Source organism: Aethalodelphis obliquidens, unplaced genomic scaffold (genome assembly GCF_003676395.1).
Source record: "Aethalodelphis obliquidens isolate GAN/ISIS:26980383/991018 unplaced genomic scaffold, ASM367639v1 scaffold28, whole genome shotgun sequence".
Classification (NCBI taxonomy): Eukaryota; Metazoa; Chordata; class Mammalia; order Artiodactyla; family Delphinidae; genus Aethalodelphis; species Aethalodelphis obliquidens.
This window is the reverse complement of record NW_020837972.1, coordinates 21,058,042-21,079,117: the sequence shown is the minus strand read 5'-3', so window position 1 is coordinate 21,079,117 and position 21,076 is coordinate 21,058,042. Positions and strand designations below refer to the sequence as shown.

The 21,076-nt window shown below is 46.9% G+C and overlaps 1 protein-coding gene across 6 annotated transcripts in view; it reads left to right on the top strand.

The window, feature by feature from the left end:
* Nucleotides 1-21,076, top strand: part of SLC15A4 (solute carrier family 15 member 4) — a 106,106-nt gene that overhangs the window by 56,460 nt on the left and 28,570 nt on the right. The window contains exon 8 of one of the 6 annotated variants that reach the window (XM_027125134.1): nt 16,944-17,550. The exons of 3 other annotated variants lie outside the window; for them this stretch is intronic. In XM_027125134.1, the coding sequence (XP_026980935.1) occupies nt 16,944-16,966 (23 nt within the window). In that variant the 3' untranslated portion in view covers nt 16,967-17,550. Of the gene's footprint in view, nt 1-5,809; nt 6,088-7,021; nt 7,541-16,943; nt 17,551-21,076 lie in introns of those variants that run through there. 2 more of the 6 variants (XM_027125131.1, XM_027125135.1) reach the window with 2 other exon arrangements.

The following is a 21,076-nucleotide window of genomic DNA, read 5'->3' as shown; positions in this document are numbered from 1 at the left end:
CACAACAGTGAGAGGCCCGCGCACCGCAAAAAAAAAAAAAAAAAAAAATGGTCCACATCAAAAAATATATATATAAATACAAAAATATATACGTAAAAAATAAATAAAAATAAAAAAAAAATGATGCATAAATGTCAAGATAGTAGCTACTCTTAAGGAACAGGTGGAATTATAATTGTGGGGGGCATACACGGGGGGCTTCTGGGTTGGATGGTATACCAGTTATATGCCAGCTAGTTACCAGCCTGTTCATCTTATAATTGTGTATTAATTACTTATTAATATAATAATTTATATAATATAATTTAAATAATAAATTGAAATTTTTTCTGTCTTTTTAGCTTTCTGTATTTGTGTTAGATTTAATTATTTTAAAAGTTTAAGCTAAATAAAAAGGCTGAAACAGTTTGTCAGGCCCTCAAAAAGTTAAACAGAATGACCATATGACCCACCAATTCCATTCCTGGGCTCCTACCTAAAAGAATGGAAAACAGGTGTTCAAACAGAAAACGTTTACACAACTATTCAAGACAGCTCTATTCACAACAGCCAAAAGGTGAAAATAGCCCAAATGCCCATCAGTGCATGAATGGAAACAATGTGATCTATCCGTACACTGGAATAGTGTTCAGCCATAAAAAGGATTGAAGTACGGATACAAGCTTCGACATGCATGAACTTCAAGAATATGATGTTAAGTGAAAGAAGCCAGACACGGAAGGCCACGAACTGTAAGATTCCATTTACGTGAAAGGTCTGCCATAGAGACAGAAAGCAGGCTGATGGGTGCCAGGGGCTGAGAGGGGAGGAATAGGGAGTGAGGGCTGGTGGGCACAGGGTTTCTCTTTTATGGGATGGAATCGCTCTGGAGGTGATGGCGGCACAAGGACGTGAATGTACTGAACATCACCGCGTTGTCATGTTGCAACGTGAGCATCGCCTCAACAGAAGAAGGCAGTGTTCTGAGGGACCCCTCGTGGTAGGAAGAGACAGTAGTGGAAAAGAGAGCATTGATTACACCGGGAGGTGAAGGGCTCCCTCTCCCAGGCCCACTCTGATGGGAAGCAGAGCAGCACATTCTCCGCGGACCTCTCGGCACCTGTGGGCAGCGGCTGCTGTCGTGGTGATTCCTCTGTTCCTCAGATTACTAGCCCTGCAATCAGGGTCCCTGCCTGCAACAGTTCCCTGGGTGGCAGGGCTCGGGGAAGAAGGGCAAGGGGTGGGGACAGGATCCACATGGTTTGTCAGGATCTAGGAGTTTCATCTCATGATCCTTCCCTAAGAGGTTGTCCACACAGTCAGCAGGGAAGCAGCAGGGCCTCAGGAGGTCCACGTTTTCCTGGGACCCCCAGTATCAGACCCCAAGGAGACCACCACACCACAGCAGACTGAACACGCCTACTGGGGGTGAGATCGGGGGGACTGTGGTCAGGTAGGGAGAGCGGTGTGTGTATGTGTGCATGTGTGTCAGTGTGCGTATCTGAGTGTGTTGATGACTGTTCATGTGTGTGTATGTGTTCATGTGTGTCTGCATCTATATGTGTGTGTGCAGGGACCATGAATGTCAGGTTTTTGTGTGTGTGTGTGTGTGCATGTGTGCACGTGTGTATTTATGCATGTGCACATGTATCTGTGTGTGCACATGTCTTTGCGTGTCTACGTGTGTGCATGTGAGTTCACGTGCATGTGTTTGTGTGTATGCATCTGCATGTGGGGAGGCGTGTCTGTGAGGTGTTTGTGTGTGTGTGTGCGCATACACATGCACAGATCAACTAAGTGGCGACCCTGGAGACACAATCTCAGGGTATCATATGATGATAATGACACACAGGTACCATTCCCTGGGATGTCCAAACTCATCCAAGTTCTTACGTGAAGAATCAGTCCAGAGCCTCAGTCGTAGGTAATTAAATGACTTCCCAGAGACCAACCCTTGTCCTTGACCGAAGGAGAAACTCCAGTCCTCCCAAATATCAACATCTTTTTGTCACCTCAAGCCAAACTGCTTTATAATAGAAAATAAAATTACTTTATTGTATGCAGACCTCAAGTTATTCACTTCCATTGCTCCAACATTTTTATGTGCTCCTAACACATGGAAAGCGGGCATCCACGGCCCATAATCCTTTAAAATGAGAAACTGTATATTTTCTTTCCTACGATCAAGAGGAGGGGACTGGGGCACGCCGGAGGCTTTTACGCTAGTCATCACGACGAAGGTCACTTGTTTGCTGGCAGAGAAACACCCTGTCCCATCCCAGGTGAGCTGAGCTTGGGAGCAAGGGATGCTCTGGGCACAGAGGGCTTGAAAGTGAGGATGGGAGTGTGTGATGCAAGCCTCGTCCGGAGCCCTGAGTGCCGTCTCCTCTCCCGTTCCACCTCCCGCCTCCACCTCTAGTCCCCAGACAGGCTCCCACTTCCTGTCCCTGTGGTTGGCTGTAAGGAATTTGTCCATTTTTTAAAAATTCTGGAACTCGTGGTGCATGCCTTTCATAGGGCTGCCATAACAAAGTATCGCAACGGAGTGGCTTAAAACAACAGAAATTCGCTCCCTCTCAGTCTGGAGGCTGAACGTCCAGTCGAGGCGGTGTCAGGGTTGGCTCCTAGCAGCCTGAGGCTGGCAGTCCTCGGTGTGTAGACACATCAGGCTAATCTCTGCTGTCCTCATTCCGTCGTGTTCTGCCGTGTCCCTCTGTGTCTGAATTTCCCTCTTCTTATAAGGACGTCAGTCATTGGATTGGTGATCACCCCAGACTAGAAGGACCTCATCCTGTTGTGATTCCATCTCTAAGATCCCATTTCCAAATAAGGTCACATTTTCAGGTTCCAGGTGGACACGAATTTGGGGGGAGGCGTGATATTCAATCCAGTACACGTGACGAGAGTTCTGTAGACAGCGCAAAGGGCAGAAATCGCACAGGGCCAAAATGACCCTTAAAAATCTTGGGGAAATAGGCCAAGAGGCCTTGCGCTGAGCTCTTGCTTTGCGAGGGAAGAAGCTCTTTCTCTGAGACCCCCAGCGGACTCCACTTAATCGTCATTGGCCAGAGGGCGTCACATGTCTACCTTGGACTAGTTTTTGACAAAAGGAATGGGATTGCCATGCTTGGCTTGGGTCAATCATGATTCATCCCCTGAGACTGGGCTTATTGTCACTTGTACAAGATCGATGCAAACAAGAAAAGCAGGACTCACTGCTGAGCAGGGAACCCACGTCTGCCGCAAAGGGAACACAGACTTCACCCAGATTCAGCTGAATCACTCTCCAAATTATGTGGACTGATGTATGCTGCCGGGTAGATTATTGGCAAAAATGGGCTCCATTCTCCCCCATCCTGCATCCGTGTTCCTTGCAGTGTGACTCTGCCACTCCCCCATAAAGAAGTGGAGAATATTCTAGGCGTCTGTAACTGTTAAATATGGGGCCTCCATATAATGGAATATTGTTGAGCAATTAAAAGATTGAAGTAGGGATGCAGGCTACCACGCAGATGAACCTTGAAAACGTGTAAGTGAAAGAAATGTGACACAAAAGGCCATGTACTGTATGATTCCATTTGTATGAAATATTCAGAACAAGCAAATCCACAGAGACAGAAAGGAGTCATGGCTCAGGGCTGGGGTGGGGATCGGAGGGTTAGGGGGTGAGGTTAACGGGTGAAGAGTTTCCTTTGGGGGGTAGTAAGGATGTCCTAAAGGTGATTGTGGTGGTGGATGCGGAACTGTGAATACACTAAAAGCCATTGAAATGTACACTTCACATGAGTGAATTAGATGGTGTGTGAATGATATCCTACTAGAGCTGTTAAAACAAGAGTCTAGACTCTTGATTCGGGGCTGTTTCGGGGACTTGCCTTGGTTCACAGGATGTAGCGGAAGTGACGCTGTGTCACTTCCAAGGTCTCCGGAAGCCTCAAACGCCATTCCTCAGGATCCTGCAGGCACCATGGGCACAAGCCCACACCAGTCCGGTGGAAGGTGACGCATGGTCCACTCACGTCCCCTCGCCCAGCCGACAGCAAGCCAATGACCAGACACGTGAGTGAGGCCATCACCAGTCCTCGGCCATCTTTCCAGCTGACCACAGACCCGCGAGCAACCAGCCAAGGTCAGCCGAATCCCCCCAGCTGACCCATGAACTCAGGATCAGCAATAGGCAGTTACTAAGTCACATTGTCCCGGGGCAGCATTTACTCAGCAAAAACACACAGCAGGCATCATTCACATATATCCCACGTCACCTTTTGAAAATACACAGCTCAGTGGTTTTCCGTATATTCACAGACGTGGGCATCCATCCTCACGTCAGCTTTAGAGCATTCTCATCATCAGAGAAGGTACCCACCAGCAGTGCCCCCGTTTCCCCTCCCCCAGCCCCTGGCTGCGCGATGTACTCTCTGTGTCTGGACTTGCCTCTTCTGGGACATTTCATGTAAGTGGAGTCATTTAATGCGTGGCTTTCTGTGCCTGGCTTCGTTCACGTGACACAATGTTTTCAAACTTCCTGCACATCGTTAGCATAGCTAACAATATAACTTTTTATTAAGGGTTTTACTTAGTTGCTTCTTTATCCGCTGTCTTTCTCCAGGAAAATGTAAGATGCATGACTTCAGGGGGTTTGCTTTTGTCTTATTCATTGTAGCGCCCTCGTTGCCTAGAAATGAGCTCCCACACACAGAACAGTCCTTAACTGAATGCATGGATTAATAGGGAAGTTTTTAAAATGTGGAGCGAATATTTAAAGGACTGGGGAGAGCGCTGAGTGATAAGCTTGTCCGAGCCAGGCCGCATCTCGGGATGTCGTTGTCACGTGGTGGCAGAGTAAGGACCTCGATCCCGATGAGGCCACCCTGCCCGTCCCACCAAACCCGAGGGGCAGCTGTTTCCCCCTCAAGCCTCATCCCTTTCGGTTCCAGTCTTCAACAGAGCAAATGTGCTCTTTACAGTTGGATAAGAACCACAACAAAAATCTCTTCTCTTGCTTCTGGCAACATTGACAAAATTGATAGTGGAAGACAAGGGAAATTTCCTTACCTGGTAATGAGACGACTTTTGCCTTGAGTGCAAAATGTTCCCCAGCTCCGCTTACCACTTTCCATCTAAATGTCCGTTCCTGGGAATGATGGAGACCCCACCTTCCTCCCTGGCTACTCACGCATTGACTTTAACTCCAGGGCCCTGATGAGAATGAATTACAAGGTTATTTAGACCTGCTTCACCATAAACCTTGACAAAGTCTTTCATTTAAAGGAAAAAAATGTGCTTCATTTTCAAAACGTGCTGTCGGTGGTGGGTCCAGCTGAGATCTGTTTTCCCCCGTGGGATTGGAAAAGGCTCTATCGTCATCGTTTTATCAGGCTGGGGAAGAGTAAGAAGTCCAGCGGCAAATCACCTGGATAAGATGCTGGTTGCAAGATGTAATCACGTCTGAGCCAGCATCAGGGCCCTGGGCTCTGTCAGCCCGAGGAATATTCCCGACCCTCCCTGGCATTCAGCAAACTTGTGAAGGTCGGAGCCTGTCTGTACGGATGCTGCTTTGTTGAAGGGCGGACATGTGGAGAGAATCATAATTTTCAGACCCCTGGAGAACCATTTGGTGTTCCGGTGCTGACGGGTCACGTGTGCTGTGACTTACCAGATGAATTTATAACCGAGGCGCCTGGCTCATACCTCTGAGAAGGACTTTTAGGGGCTAGGGCGAAAAGGACACGTCGCAAAGAAGAAACACGGTGATGCGCATAGAAGAAGGACGGTGATGCGGTATCTGGGCGAACGGCGGACGATTCACCACAATCAAAATTCTGTTCAGGATCGACGCCACTGTGAAGGAAGCGGTGGAGAGGAGATGGTGCGTGAGCTCTGCAAGGTGCTTTGGACGCATGTGGCCCAGCTGAGGACACACAGCACAGGAAGACCAACAGCTGGGATGCTACTGGTTTTATCTGTGCAGTTAAAAACATCCCCTATCAGAAAGGTGGGTGAGAGGGATAAACTAGGAATTTGGGATTAACAGATGCACACAGATACACACTACTATATATATAAATAGATAACAAACAAGAACCCACTGTATAGCACAAGGAAGTCTACTCAATATCCTGTCATAGCTTATATGGGAAAAGAATGTGCAAAAAAGAATGGATATGAGTATATATATAACTGAATCACTTTGCTGGACACCTAGAACCACACAACATTGTAAATCGACTATACTTCCATATAAAATAAAAATTAAATGAAAAAAAACTCCCCATCTCAATTTTTTTGTTCTCAGACAGTACCTGCTTGCTGTAAAAATTCAAACAATGAAAAAATATATAAAGTAGAAAATGAGAGTACCTTGCCACGTCTCACCCTAGCCCATCAAGAGATGATGACTAGTACAGATTATAACCTCCTTTGCATGCTTTAGCTCTATACAGATTATGACGATTACTTTGGCTAAAATTAAATTATAATCTTGACGTTGTTATTTGTCTAACTTTTAAAAAATCTTTCTAAACAGTATGGAGGTTCCTTAAAAAATCTAAAAATAGAGCTACCATATAATCCAGCAGTCCCTCTCCTGGCCATATATCTGGAAAAGACCTAAACTCTAATTCGAAAAGACACACGCACCCCACTGTTCACTGCAGTGCTATTTACAATAACCAAGACATGGAAGCAAACTAAATGTCCATCGACAGATGAATGGATAAAGAAGGTGCAGGGTGTGTGTGTGTGTGTGTGTGTATATATATATGTGTGTATATATATATATATATATATATATATATATATATATATACACACACACACACAATGGAATACTACTCAGACATAAAAAAGAGTGAAGTTTTGCCACTTGCAGCAAATGCCAGGGAAGTCCCTCCCCTGCAACTTTGTTGCTTGCTTGCTTTATCGAGATATACTTCATATATCATACAGTGAATCCATTTAAAGAGTACAATTTGATGGCTTTTAGTATGTTTACAGAGTTGTGCAACCAGCACTGTAATCCACGCCCATTTTCACCACCCAGGAAAGACACCTTGTAATCAGCAGCAGCCACTCCCTGCACCCCTCTCCCAGGTCCCTGACGACTACTAGCCTGCACTCTGTCTCTGTGGATTTGCCTATGCGGGACATTTCATGGAAATGGAATCACACCCTATGTGACCTCTTGTACCTGGTTTCCTTTTTTTTTTAATTTTTAATTTTTTGGCCGCACTGCGTGGCATGAAGGATCTTAGTTCCCTGACCAGGGATCGAGCCCTTGCCCCCTCCAGTGGAAGTGCAGAGTTCTAACCACTGGACTGCCAGGGAAGTCCCCGTTCCTGGTTTCTTTCCCTCAGCACCACGTTTTCAAGATTCACACGTGTGATAGCAGGTTTCAGCCCTTCGTTCCTTTTTTATGGGTGAGTAATATTCCATCGTATGGTTACACCACTTTTTGTTCCTTCATCAGTGGATGGACACTTGGGTTATTTACACTTTGTAAACACATTTGGCTATTGTGAAAAACATTCGCTATGAACATTCATGTACACATTTTTAAGAGGACATATGTTTTCCTTTCCATTGGGTATATACCTAGGAGTAGAATTGCTGGGTCATATGGTAGCTCTACGTTTGAGCATTTGAGGAACTGTCAGACTGTTTTCCAAAGCGGCTGTCAGATTTTGCATTCCTATTAGCAGTGTATGTGTTCCAATCTCTCTACCACCTTGCCAAGACTTGTTTTAATCTGTCTTTTTAAATAAATGTCATTCTAGTGGGTGTGAAGCAGTATCACATTATGGTGCAATTTTCTTTTAAATTTAGCTGTTGATCATGGAAATATCTGTATGTCAGTCTATCTGCATCTGTGTTATTCTGTTTAATAGCTGCAGGTTAGTGCATTAGACAAATGGATTGATTCAACCATTATCCCTTTGGTGAAACTTCTAGGCCATTCCCAGTTTTCCAGCATTTCAGATACCCACCACTTTCTCCACCAGGGTTTCCATGAGAATGACGCCTTCTGCCTGGCCTAAGGCATCCATTGTATGTAATAAATGAACTTTTCTCCCAGGCACTGAAAATGGTGTTAGTGAACATCCCACTCTTGGGAACCCAGATAAAGTAGCCAAACTATATTCTGTGTTCTGTGGTACAGAAGAGTGGAGGAGGGCTACACATGTTCAAATGCCTTTTTATACTTTTTAGCGTAGAATTGAGAGTCAATACAGTTTTTGGTATATTCGCAGAATTGTGCCATCATTGCCATAATCCATGCACATTTTCACCACCCCGGAAAGAACCCCCTGCCCTTTCACACTTGGAGCTGTTCCTAAGTTGCCCTCCAAGTGGGTCCGATCCCTTTGGACCAGCAAAAACCTGTGCTTTTATGGGAGCACAAGCAGTGTAGGGACTATACCGGCCACATCACCATGTTGTCATCTTTTTTTTTTTTTTTTTGCGGTACGCGGGCCTCTCACTGTTGGGGCCCCTCCCGTTGCGGAGCACAGGCTCCGGACGCGCAGGCTCAGCGGCCATGGCTCACGGGCCCAGCCGCTCCACGGCATGTGGGATCTTCCCGGACCGGGGCACGAACCCGTGTCCTCTGCATCGGCAGGTGGACTCTCAACCACTGCGCCACCAGGGAAGCCCCAATAATCTTTTTTTACCACTTTTTTCAATTCCATAAAGCAAAGGCAAAATGTATTTCAAAGCTTTCAGATCACAACTCTCACCCCTACCTCCGAATAAGGAATTTTTGTTGTTTTTCACCCCCATCGTCTTCCATTTCAGGAGAGTTCTACTTTTTCCAGCCAAGTTCCCAGGATGGTTGGAAAGGAAAAGGGCCAAGTGCAGGGGACTTTAGTTTCTGGGGCTCAGAGGAGAGGTTGCGGCAGAGAGACACCCATTTACATCATCGTGAGGTCGTAGAGGAGCTTTACCAAGGAGAAGGATACAGAGATGGAGCAGAGACGAGAGCCCAGACTGAGTTTTGACGAACTGAGTCTTCATTGCCTGGGTCTCTTCTTACATTTCCCTTTGCAGCAAGTGACCAAAAACGGTCACTCACCATCTGGTCTACAAGGGTGAAGTCACTGGCCACTGCAGCCGCTGACCTTCAACACCCCCTGAAAGGAGCTCTGGGTGGAGATCAGGAAGGAGGCCCTCGGTGCTCTGGGGAAAACTGGCAGAACAGGTCTTCAGATAGTTAAGAGATTTTCAGGGGAAGACGTTAAGAGCCCAATTCTAGTATTTCCTCATGTCTAGAAAAGCACTAACATCATTAATGGTGACACCTGCTCCTCGTGACGCGCAGCCACCTTCTGCCAAGATGTGTGCTCGCCTGCACGCACCCCCTCACCAGAGTCACTTATCTACTGACCCCCGGCCCCCAACCTCTGCGGAGCAGTTCCTCGGAGCTCCTGAGAGGCTGTCTCCTGGGCTATCATCCTCATGTTGCCCCCAAATAAAACTTAACTCACAACTCTCACGTTTTGTATTTTTTTTCAGTGGACACAAGGCAAGGACACCTTCCAGAATGTCACTGCCCTGTCCTGTCCACCTCAGACCCTGCACAGCGTTGTCCTGTGTCTCCTCTTTCCTGTCTTTTTTTTTTTTTTTTTTTTTTTCCGTGCTCATTATCTTTTGAACAGTCTTTGTACGTTTAGGGAATGTATTAGTTTCCTATCGCTGCTGTAACAAATTACCACAAATGAAACTGCCTTGAAACAAACACAAATTCATTATTTTACAGTTCAGTAGGTCAGAAGTCGGCAATGACTTTTGCTGAGCTAAGAAACCAAGGTGTCAGCCGGGCTGGTTCCTTCTGGAAGCTCTGGGCAGGGTCTGTTTTCTTCTCTTCCAGCTTTGGGAGGCTGAGGCATTCCTTGGTTTCCGGCCCCTCCTCCGCCTTCTAAGCCAGCAATGTTGTATCTCTCTGTGCCTTGTGACAGCTGTCACATCTTCCTCTGAGTGACATCTGTCTCCCTCTTCGACTGTTAAGGACCCCTGTGATTACACTGGGTCCACCTGGATAATCCAGGATACTCATCCCATCTCAGGGTCCTCCACTGAATCACATCTGCAAAGCTCCTTTTGCCATGAAGGTAACATATTCTCAGGTTCCAGGGTTTAGGGTGGGGATGTCTTTAATCTGCCTCTCACAGAGAAATTCTCATATTTGAGTCTCATTTTCCCATTTGAGAAGTCAGAGTCTGAGCCTCTGGGCCCTCCACCTCCCGTCTTGTTGCAGGGTGCTGACTGTCAGGGAAGAACCCCAACCTCACAGAGAATAAGCAGAACCAAGACCCTGAAGCTGATGATGAGGCAGGAAAGCAGGTCGGTTTCCCACAACTCTGAGGTCACCAAAAGTAGACAACAAGGCTTAATGGTCAAAAACAAAGAAACTCACAGAAAAAGAGATCAGCTTGGGGCTTCCCTGGTGGCGCAGCGGTTGAGAGTCTGCCTGCCAATGCAGGGGACACGGGTTCGAGCCCTGGTCTGGGAAGATCCCACATGCCGCGGAGCAACTAGGCCCGTGAGCCACACTACTGAGCCTGCACGTCTGGAGCCTGTGCCCCGCAACAAGAGAGGCCGCGATAGTGAGAGGCCCACGCGCCGCGATGAAGAGTGGCCCCCGCTTGCCGCAACTGGAGAAAGCCCTCGCACAGAAACGAGGACCGAACACAGCAAAAATAAATAAATAAATAAATAATAATTAAAAATGAATATCTGCTAAAAAAAAAAAAAAAGATCAGATCACCAGAGGCAGGGGTTGGGGGGAGGGGGAATTGGAAATAAGGGCTAGGGATGTAAGAGGCAACATGACAATTATAATGAACACGGCTGTATGTTACATATGAAAGCTGCTAAGAGTGCAAACCCTAAGAGTTCTCATCTAAGGAAACATTTCCTTCTCTTTCTGTAATTTTGTATCGATATGAGATGATGGATGTTCACTGAACTTGAGATAATCATTTCATGATGTATGTAACGACATTTTGCTGTACACCTTAAACTTACACGGGGCTGTATGTCCATTATATCTCAATAAAACTGGAAGAGGGCTTCCCTGGTGGTTGAGAATCTGCCTGCCAATGCAGGGGACGTGGGTTCGAGCCCTGGTCTGGGAAGATCCCACATGCCGCGGAGCAACTGGGCCCACGAGCCACAATTACTGAGCCTGCGCGTCTGGAGCCTGTGCTCCGCAACAAGAGAGGCCGCGAAAGTGAGAGGCCCGCGCACTGCGATGAAGAGTGGCCCCCGCTTGCCGCAACTAGAGAAAGCTCTCACACAGAAATGAAGACCCAACACAGCCATAAAAAAAAAAAAAAACTGGAAGAAAAAGGACTTAATGGTTCTGGAGTCATGGGTGACAGGAAGGAATTGACCAGCCACAGCATGGGGAGCAACATTAATGTCTGCCTCGGAGTGCCGGGTTTACCGCCCAAATCCCACAAAGCAGGAAGCTGCACACACCGTGGGCTACACGGCAGCCGGGTGCCAAGGGTGCCTTCGGTAGCACACACGGGGCTTGAGCAGCTGCCCATTGGTCCCTCCACGGGCACCCTGACCCTCTCAGTTGCCTACGTGACTAGCTACTGAGAGTGCGCCGAATCAGGGAATGGTAATCCTTGCAGCAAGGACACACAGAGATGCTCCAGGGCTCCAGGCGCTGCCTCTCCCCATGTGGACATGCACTTGAGCTGAGTCAATGAGATTCACCCAGATGCAACTTGAGTTCCAATGTGGGCATCGTGAACGTAGCTCAGCCTAGCGCTGCCATTTTTGTTGGTCCTTTTGCCTGAAGCGAGGTTTAGCTGTTGGCGGTGTGAGTAGCTCTAGTCCTTTCTCAGTGATGTAGGGACATGTTCCTGGGGCAGAGGTGGAATCCCTGAGGGGTGGGGGAGGTCTGCACCAGCTGAGGGTCTTCTCTGGGGCTTGGCGGGCCAGCAATAGCAGTGTCAGTTTCTGCGTCTGGCTGGGTCTACCGTGTGATGTTGGACGTGGTGCTTGGAGTTGCAGCTTCCGTGCTGCTTCTCTTGTCCTGCCCAGGGTTCTGTGAGCTCCCCAACAGCCTTGCAGGACACTTTTCTGAGCTCAGTAGCTACAGCCAGCTTCTGATACTTGTGACCAAGAAACTTGATCTTAATGAAAGCTACTCTTTATTTATTTATTTTTTTGCAGGACGAAGATCCCGAATATGGGATCTTAGTTCCCCAATCAGGGATCAAACCCCTGCAGTGGAAGCACAGTCTTAACCACTGGACGACCAGGGAAGTCCCCAACGAAAGCTACTCTTAAAGTATTACTTTTGGCTGCTGGACTGCTGTCTCTTCTTTTGCTTATTTGTTACTGTGTGGCACTGTAGAGGCTGTGCTAGCTGGGAAGCTGGTGTGTGTGTGTGTGTGTGTGTGTGTGTGTGTGTGTGTGTGTGTAAATTTAGCAAAGGAAAACCCTGAGAAGTTAGCCTGATTTTATGCCATCTTGATTCCTGCAGAAAAACGGTATAAAATGTGTGTCAGGGTCCTGCTGGTTCAGTAAGTGACATTATCTCCTTACACATACTCATCTCCACGGGGCAGGTGGACTGCTCTCCAAATGCACCATTTCCTTTGCTGGTTCTTCTGCACCGATGTCTGCAGAGACATAAAAGGGAATCAGAGAGGAGAACATGATTCACACTTTCTGCCTCCGAACCAGGAAAACCCAGCCTTGAGCTGCTATTGATCTACTCTCTGTTTGGAGAGGTTGTTATCTGCTCCAGTGAAGGCTGAACGCAACTCCATCAGCTTTTCCGGCGCTGCCCCAGCAAGGATGTGCAGAACTTCCACTTGACGGATCCAACAACATCTCAGAGCCATCCACCCCAGACCCGTGTATCTATGTCATATCCAAGATCTTGTTATCTTTTTCTAGCATCTTGGCTAGCAGAGTGGTGGGGATGAAGAGAAGGAGAGTGACAAGAGGGATTTGCCACTTTCTTAAAGACAAGATATCGAAACCACACACATGTTAGCTAAGGCAAGAAGAAATGACAAAATACATGTTCACTCCTGTTCAGCAACTTCTGAATCCTCTCTCCAGACACACAAGCATTTTCTTAATGCCTGTGTGTGGAGTGTACAGGGCCAGCAGTGAATGAGATGCAGTTGTTCAAAATTGTGTCTGTTCTCCAGGTGCTGGTCGAGCAGAGGAAGCAAACACATAAGGAGTCATTTATGACCAGTGCTGGGTTCACAGGTCAGCAAGGTCGTGGCCCCTGTAGGGCACTGATGCTCTGAGCGCTAAGTTGTTTGCCGAAGCTGGGCCGTCTTCATCTTGTCTTTTCCCAGCCCTGCATCTATTACTTCTTCTTCTGTTAACAAAACCATATAATCTGGGGGTGCGGGGGACTGAGTCCACATTTAGTCTATGAGTGTTCCTTGGCTCTGGAGGTAGGCATTTGACCCAGGCAACTAGAGCATTGAACAGTCTTGGACACATTGGTGGCTTGATAAATACATACATAATACAATGGTCTAAAGGGATTCAGTTCCGAGTATTCTGTCTGAATGGTTAGCAGAAAGAATGGTTCTTTTCACTGGAGGTACTGAGAGGTTGAAACATCAAGTCTGGCTCTCCTGGTGGCCATCATTCTGCCTGCCTGGGCATGGAGTTACCACAGAGAAAGGCAGAACTGAGAGCCCGAGAGAGTGACGACAATTGGAGTACCTGGATTCAGCTATACCTGACTTTTAATTTTATCTAGCCATACCTCTCCTTTTCTCTCTTAAACCATTTTGTGTTGGATTTCCTATTGCTCGAAACCAAAAGAGTCTTTCCTGCCACAGAAATCAGGCCATACTTCCCATTCTTTGTTCCCCTCCTTGTCTCCTTTTTTTTTTTTTTATCTTGTTTGACCCTCAAATTTTGAAATTCTGTTGTTCTTAGGTGTGTTCTCTTCCACTCAATTTTCCAGCTCTCTGCTAGTAGCATCGTCAAGTTTCTTTCAGATTATAATGAATGAATCAGGCACTGGTGTCATTAAACACCATCCAAATGAAGACATACCTGGACTTGACCTTGGGCAAAGCTGTCCCGGGTCCAAAGCCACATTTGGCTTCATTTTTCAAGCTCATAGATCTCCTCTGAGAGCTGGTTTCCCACACACAGGGGTATGGACTGAAGGCTCTGTACGATCTGGGAATTCATTTTATTTTTGCCAGTTCACCAAAAGTTTAATATTTACACTCAAGTTTGTGCTTCCAAGGGAGAGTCATTATTTCCTCTCTCGGTTTCTATGATGCTTACAGAAACCATCCTGAAGCCGGCACTGGGGACTGAACAGATTCCAGGTATGATCCCTGACATATGTGCAGGAAATATTTCTGCTGGGAAAACCCCCCTCATTTTATAATCTGTCCTCCCTTCTCCCAGAAGGAAACCTTGAATAAAGCCCACGGAAGCCAGGGCCTTACTCCAGAGGCCAACTGGACAATACCCAGAAGCAGAGGAAAAAGAACTCTGACCGTCTGTTTTGGGGCCACGTCTCTGAACATGTGGCTGAACTTGTTCCTGAAAAAAGGCACAGTTACACTTTGAACTGGAAACACAGGGAACACTGTGCCCTTTTACATGGACAGCAATTATGCAGGGAGCAGCCTCCGAATACTTAGAACACATTAAAATTTTTCGTCAAATAAACATTTGGACATCATGGGTGACAAGGACCTGAATACAGCCCACGGGGCCTGAAAAAGGGTTTCCATGGCAACCCCGCTTGGCTAAGAACGCAGACTTCAGACAATCACACAGGAGAGGCCAGCTCTTTCCAACGAGACCCACCTCCTTGACTGACATCCTGCCTTTGTGCCCTGCTCCTGAATGAGCATCCCTGGTTCGTATTTTCAAAAATGACTTCAGCACATATCACTTGTAACTCCCCAGAGATGGGTATGTTGGGCCGACTCTCTGTTTAAGAGGACGGAAAAGGCGGCTTGAGAGAATCCACACGCCACTCACCCTCCCTAAGTATCAGAAGGTTGAGAATGTGGCTGCCCAAGGCCGGGGGGTCCCCAACTCAACTCCCGTGTTGGTTGGATGCTATTGGCCTGACCCCAACATTTGTAGGGCCCCAAAGCAACGTTCACGGTGGTCCACATACCATGTATAAATGTTTCAGAGTTACCGATCGGGCTAATTATTAAATGAAATGTGTGCCGTCCCCCAGCTCTGACGCTTCAAAACAGCCCAGAGAGCCAGGCTTGACTGAACAGCCTTAGATTCTTCGCAGTCACGTGCAGAAAATGTCTGAACAGGGAAATTCAGCCCCCGACACCTGGCCCACGGTCCTCCCTCACCTCTTCCTTCCCACATCCCTCTCCCAAACTTACAGAGACTTACCCATACACACACGGCCACCTGTCCTGCAGAAGCAACCTTTCCTTAGACCCTCTGCAGACAGCGGCCCCCAGGCTCAGGGCTGGACACACAGGCTTTCTGGTCTTCCCTTCAGAGGTTGGCCTCAAGTAGAGGCCCTGGCTGGCCTGGAAGTGGGCCTGGGGCCATTGTGCAAGGGATCGTGGTCCATATACCTGGAATATGGTCCAGAGGGGAGCCCAAAACTCCCAGTGGGCATGTCCCATTGGCATTAATTTCCTCAGGCTGCCATAACAAAATACCAAAGGCTGGCTGGGTTAAACCACAAAAATTAATTTCTTGGGAATTCCCTGGTGGTCCAGTAGTTAGGACGCTGCTTTGATGGGAAAAGCAGCAGTTTCCCAGAGAGGGTATAGTTCTCTTCACAAGGGAGAAGCAGAAAACCGTCGTTTCTGATAGAAAAGCTCTTTTTGATTGACCAGAATATCTGGAGTTGATAGTTTGGGCCAAGGGTGCACTGAACTGAGGTTGATTTTTCCACGCTTCCACTGCAGGGGGCACGGGTTCAATCCCTGGTTGGAGAACTAAGATACCACATGCCACGTTGTGCGGCCAAAAAAAAAAAAAAGTTAATCTCTTCACAGTTCTGGAGGCTGCAAGTCCAAGACCAAGGTCTTGACAGGTTTGGTTTCCTCTGAGGCCTCTCTCCTTGCTTTGCAGACAGCCTCCTTCTTGCCCGGTCTTCATTTCGTCGTCCCTCTGTGTGTGCCCACCCCTGGTGTCTCTTTGACCAAATTGTCTCTCCTTATAAGGACACCAGTCACGTTGGAGTAGGGCCCAACCTAAGAGCCTCATTTAACTCAGTCTTCTCTTTAAAGGTCCTATCTTTGAATACAAACACATTCTGAGAGATTGGGGGTTAGGGCTTCAACATATGAATCTGGGGGAGGATACAATTCATCCCATAATAGCCTCCTTCCCTGGGAGGGATCCAGGTCTGTAATAATACACAGGCAGAGGAGAGCCAGACAGGGGACCTGTGCAGTGTGGGGCCTACCTTGCCTAGGTGTGAGGGTACTGCTGGGCTTTCTGTTTGCTCACTGCTAACGCTAATGGTCTGGTCCCCTGGTTTTGGAGACCTCTTCTCACAGCTGGGTCATTTAAATGGCCTTCTCAGATCCTCCTTGACCTAGAACATGATCGTATCTGCCTGTCACACTCATTCAGTGATGAGCATGGCTGGGAGGCAGTGGCATTTTGCCAGAATTCATGGGCTATCGGTCCAATCGCTCATAGAAGACCGCCACATCTCTTGCCGGATTAATCGTTTGCAGAGCTAAAGAAAGGGGGAAAACATCAGCCTGCGCTATTGATGGAAAAATCAGCGGTTTCCCCAAGAGGGTATAGGTCTCTTCCCGAGGGAGAAGCAGAAAACCGTCGTTTCTGATGGAAAAGCTCTTTCCGATGGATCAAAAGATCCTGAGTTGACAATTTGGGCCAAGGGTGCACTGAACTGAGGTTGATTTTTCTGCTCTTGAGGGAGAGCCGAGTTTGATCATTTGCGAAAACTGAAACATTAGCAAACAGTGCATTCCCCTTTGCAGGCTCCCAGCAAAGTGGAAACTAGTACAGCAGACACGCGCCCCACTTGTCAACCTGAGCCAGCCGGGCACCGGTGTCTGACAAGTCCCGCGGGAGGTACCTCTCCTTCAATCTTTCTTCCCAGGAACAAAGACGAAATGGTAGAATTTGCTGAACACGGATCCTCAAAGAAAATTCCCAGCCCTTACACATGGCTATATTCCCGGGACCCACCTTCGCATCTTCTGATCTAGTCTCAACACAATAAAGAAAAAAGAACAAACAAGTGATTCGTAGTTGTTGAAATTAGGAATTTTACTAATAACATTGTAACCGAAAGTGGGGTCCTACTCGCTGCTCAAAAACCAATAAAGAGGCCAGGTTGGTGGAAGGGAAAGTTTGCTTTATTTTGGATGGGGGCAGGGAGAAGGGCGGATGCCTGTCCAAAGGCAGACCCACCCCAGCCCAATAGGTGGGCAAGCGCTTTTATAGACGGAGGGAGGGGGCTCCATGCAGAACCAGCACAGGTAGCTCCGACAGGCATCTTGAAACTGGTCAGTGGTCTGACCAGTGTCATCTTGATTGTTTTAGGTACAGTTAATCATCAGGTCCAGGGTCGGTTTGTCTCCATTTCTTTGAGGCCAGTTCTCAGAATTGTGGCAGCTTATGTCATGGCTACAGTCTGGTCATCACGTAGTTAACATCTTCCACCTGATGGGGGTTTCAGTATCTGCAAAACAGCTCCCAGGACATGGCTCAGAATATTATCTATAGCCCTTGAGGAGGAACTAAAGGTCCTTGACTATGCTTAGTGACTAAACTATTATAATTTAGTCTTGTTGGACTGTTTTCCTTTGTTTCTGCATTTTCTCACTTCTCTGATTAAACTTATTCTTTGGCTAAAGTTTTTCCACAGACAAAAGGCAGGCCGAGGACATGGGGGTAGGGGCACGGATCATAGGGTCCTGCTCCGTTTCAACATCGCTCTCCACTGAGTCACTTAGAAGAACTGGGTGCTGGGCTCAGTGTTTTGCCTGCGCAAGATGAGAAAAATCTTCTCAGTGACATTGAAGTCAGGCATCCTCCCATTTTACAGCTGAGCAAACTGAGGATAAAAGTCATTGAGGAATTTGCTAACAGCCACTCAGCTAGTACGTGCCCTGAGTCAGTCAGCTTTTCTTCTTTTTTTAAAGTGTACAATTCAGTGGTTTTCACTGTATCCACAGAGTTGGGCAACCGTCACCACAATCAATTTTAGAACATTTTCGTCACCCCCCCCAAAGAAACCCCATACCCTTTGGCTCTCTTGTCCCCATTCTCCTCAGCCCCAAGCAACAACCACTTAATTTCTGTCTCTATGGTTTTACTTATTCTTGACTTCCTATAAATGGAATCATACAATGTAAGTCCTTTTGAGTCTGCCTTCTTTCAATCGACATCATAGTTTCAAGGTTCATCCTTGTCGTAGCATGTATCAGAATCGGATTTCTTTTCATGGTTGTTTAATATTCCATCGTGTGCACATTTTGTTCATCTATTGATCTGTTGATGGACATTTGGGTTGCTTTCATCTTTTAGCTATTGTAAATAGGGATGATGTGAACATTCATATACAAGTTTTTGTGTGAATACCTGTTTTCCTTTTTTTGTTTTCTTTTTTTTCGCTGCGTTGGGTCTTCACTGCTGCACACGGGCTTTCTCTACCTGCAGCGAGCGGGGCTACTCTTCGTTGCAGTGCGTGGGCTTCTCATTGCGGTGTCTTCTCTTGTTGCAGACCATGGGCTCTAGGTGCGCGGGCTTCAGTAGTTGTGGCACGTGGCCTCAGTAGTTGTGGCACGTGGGCTCAGTAGTTGTGGCATGCAGGCTCTAGAGCACAGGCTCAGTAGTTGTGGCGCACGGGCTTAGCTGCTCCGCGGCATGTGGGATCTTCCCGGACCAGGGCTTGAACCCGTGTCCCCTGCATTGGCAGGAGGATTCTTAACCACTGAGCCACCAGGGAAGTCCTCCTTTTTTTTTTTTTAAACACTACTTTATTGAGCTATGATTGACATGTAAAAAGCTGTACATGTACATCCTGTTGCTAAGATCTTCCAGTTTTCCCCTCATTCCATCTCCTGAAATAAATCCTTCCATTTTTCTTCTTGAAGAAATTCCCCAGTGAGGCACTGACCTCTTGCTAATTGGAATGAATGCTCCCTCCCGCTACTGCAGAGATTCTGCAGTTTTCTTTCCAGTGGACGCCCTGATTGGTTCTCCCATTTCTTGGGTCCCACATCTTTGGGCTTTTCACCCTCATTTTCGTCCACAACTTACATCTTCAATAATGTGCTCGGTTTGGGAGTCTTTTCATATCTGAAAATGAACTTACTCTGTCCTCACTCTTACATGATAGTTTGGCAAGGCTGAAATACCTAGGTTCAAAGAGATTTTTACTTGGACTTAAAAAAAAAAGTTTTATTGAAATATAATTGATTTACAATGTTGCGTTAGTTTCTTTTTGTTTTTGGCCATGTGGCATGGCTTGTGGGATGTTAGTTTCCCAACCAGGGATGAGACTCAGGCCCCTGGCAGTGACAGTGCCGAGTCCTAAACACTGGACCACCAGGGAATTCTCTGTGTTAGTGTCAAGTGTACAGCAAAGTGACTCAGTTATACATACATATATATTTACTCTTTTTCAGATTCTTTTCCATTATAGGTTATTACAAGATATTGAGTATAGTTCCCTGTGCTATACAGTAGGTCCTTGTTGGTTATCTATTTTATATATATTTACTTAGACTTTGAAAGAATTATTCCACATTTTTGTAGCATTGAGCACCATTCATGATAAGTTTGATGCAAGCTTGATTCTGAATTCCTTTATGAGTGAATTCTTTCTCTCTTGGAGCTCTTAGTATATTCTCTTTATCTTGAAAGTTCTTAAATCTCATGAGGATGTGTTAGATGTGGGTGTTTTAAAAACGTCTTGTGTTTCCATGAGACAAATTCTCTTATTCTAAGATTCATGTCTTTCTATTGCTCTGGAATTTTTTATTATTTCTTTGATATTTTTCTCCCTTCCACTAGGTCTAGTGTCTCTTGAGCTCTTCATAGCTGCTGCCTTGCTGTATATTCTGGGAAAATTCCTCCAGTTCTTCTTCCAGCCATCCAACTTAATTTTCAGTTTAGTTTCAGTAAATCTTCTTTTAAATTTCCAAGAGCACTTTTCTGGTTGTGGTTCCCTGATTGCTTCTTTATCACATTCTTGTTTTCTGGGTAGTTGATTTGAAGATGATAATTAGGATTTTTTTAAGCTCTCTTCTGTTCTCTGAATTATCTTGGTTTCCTACCTGGTCAATTCATCTGCTTACTTTTATTAGTCTTTGCTTTTTTTTTTTGTGGTAAGCGGGCCTCTCACTGTTGCGGCCCCTCCCGTTGCAGAGCACAGGCTCCGGACGCGCAGGCTCAGCGGCCATGGCTCACGGGCCCAGCCGCTCCGCGGCATGTGGGATCCTCCCGGACCGGGGCACGGACCCGTGTCCCCTGCGTCGGCAGGCAGACTCTCAACCACTGCGCCACCAGGGAAGCCCTTCTTTCTTTTTTTTTTTTATAAATTTATTTATTTTATTTATTTATTTTTGGCTGCTTTGGTCTTAGTTGCTGCGTGCGGGCTTTCTCTAGTTGCCGTGAGCAGATGCGGGCTTCTCATTGCAGTGGCTTCTCTTGTTGCAGAGCATGGGCTCTGGGCGTGTGGGCTTCAGTAGTTGTGGCACGTGGACTCAGTAGTTATGGCTCATGGGCTCTAGAGCGCAGGCTCAGTAGTTGCGGCGCACAGGCTTAGTTGCTCCGTGGCATGTGGGATCTTCCCGGACCGGGGCTCGAACCTGTGTCCCCTGCATTGGCAGGCGGACTCTCAACCACTGCGCCACCAGGGAAGCCCGAGCCTTTGCTTTTCTTCGTATGTCTGCTTCTCTTTGGCAGTCGATCCATGTTTGGGAACAGCTTATCCACATTTAAAAAATTGGCCAGTTGCTCTCCAGATATTTTGTAACATTTAAACACCCACCATCCTGTTTGGTGACATTCCTCTCTCTCCACAACCCCCTCTCTTTGGAGTGACTTCAGTAAAACAATTGCAACACCAATCATTGCCAATTTGGAAGAGGACAGATGA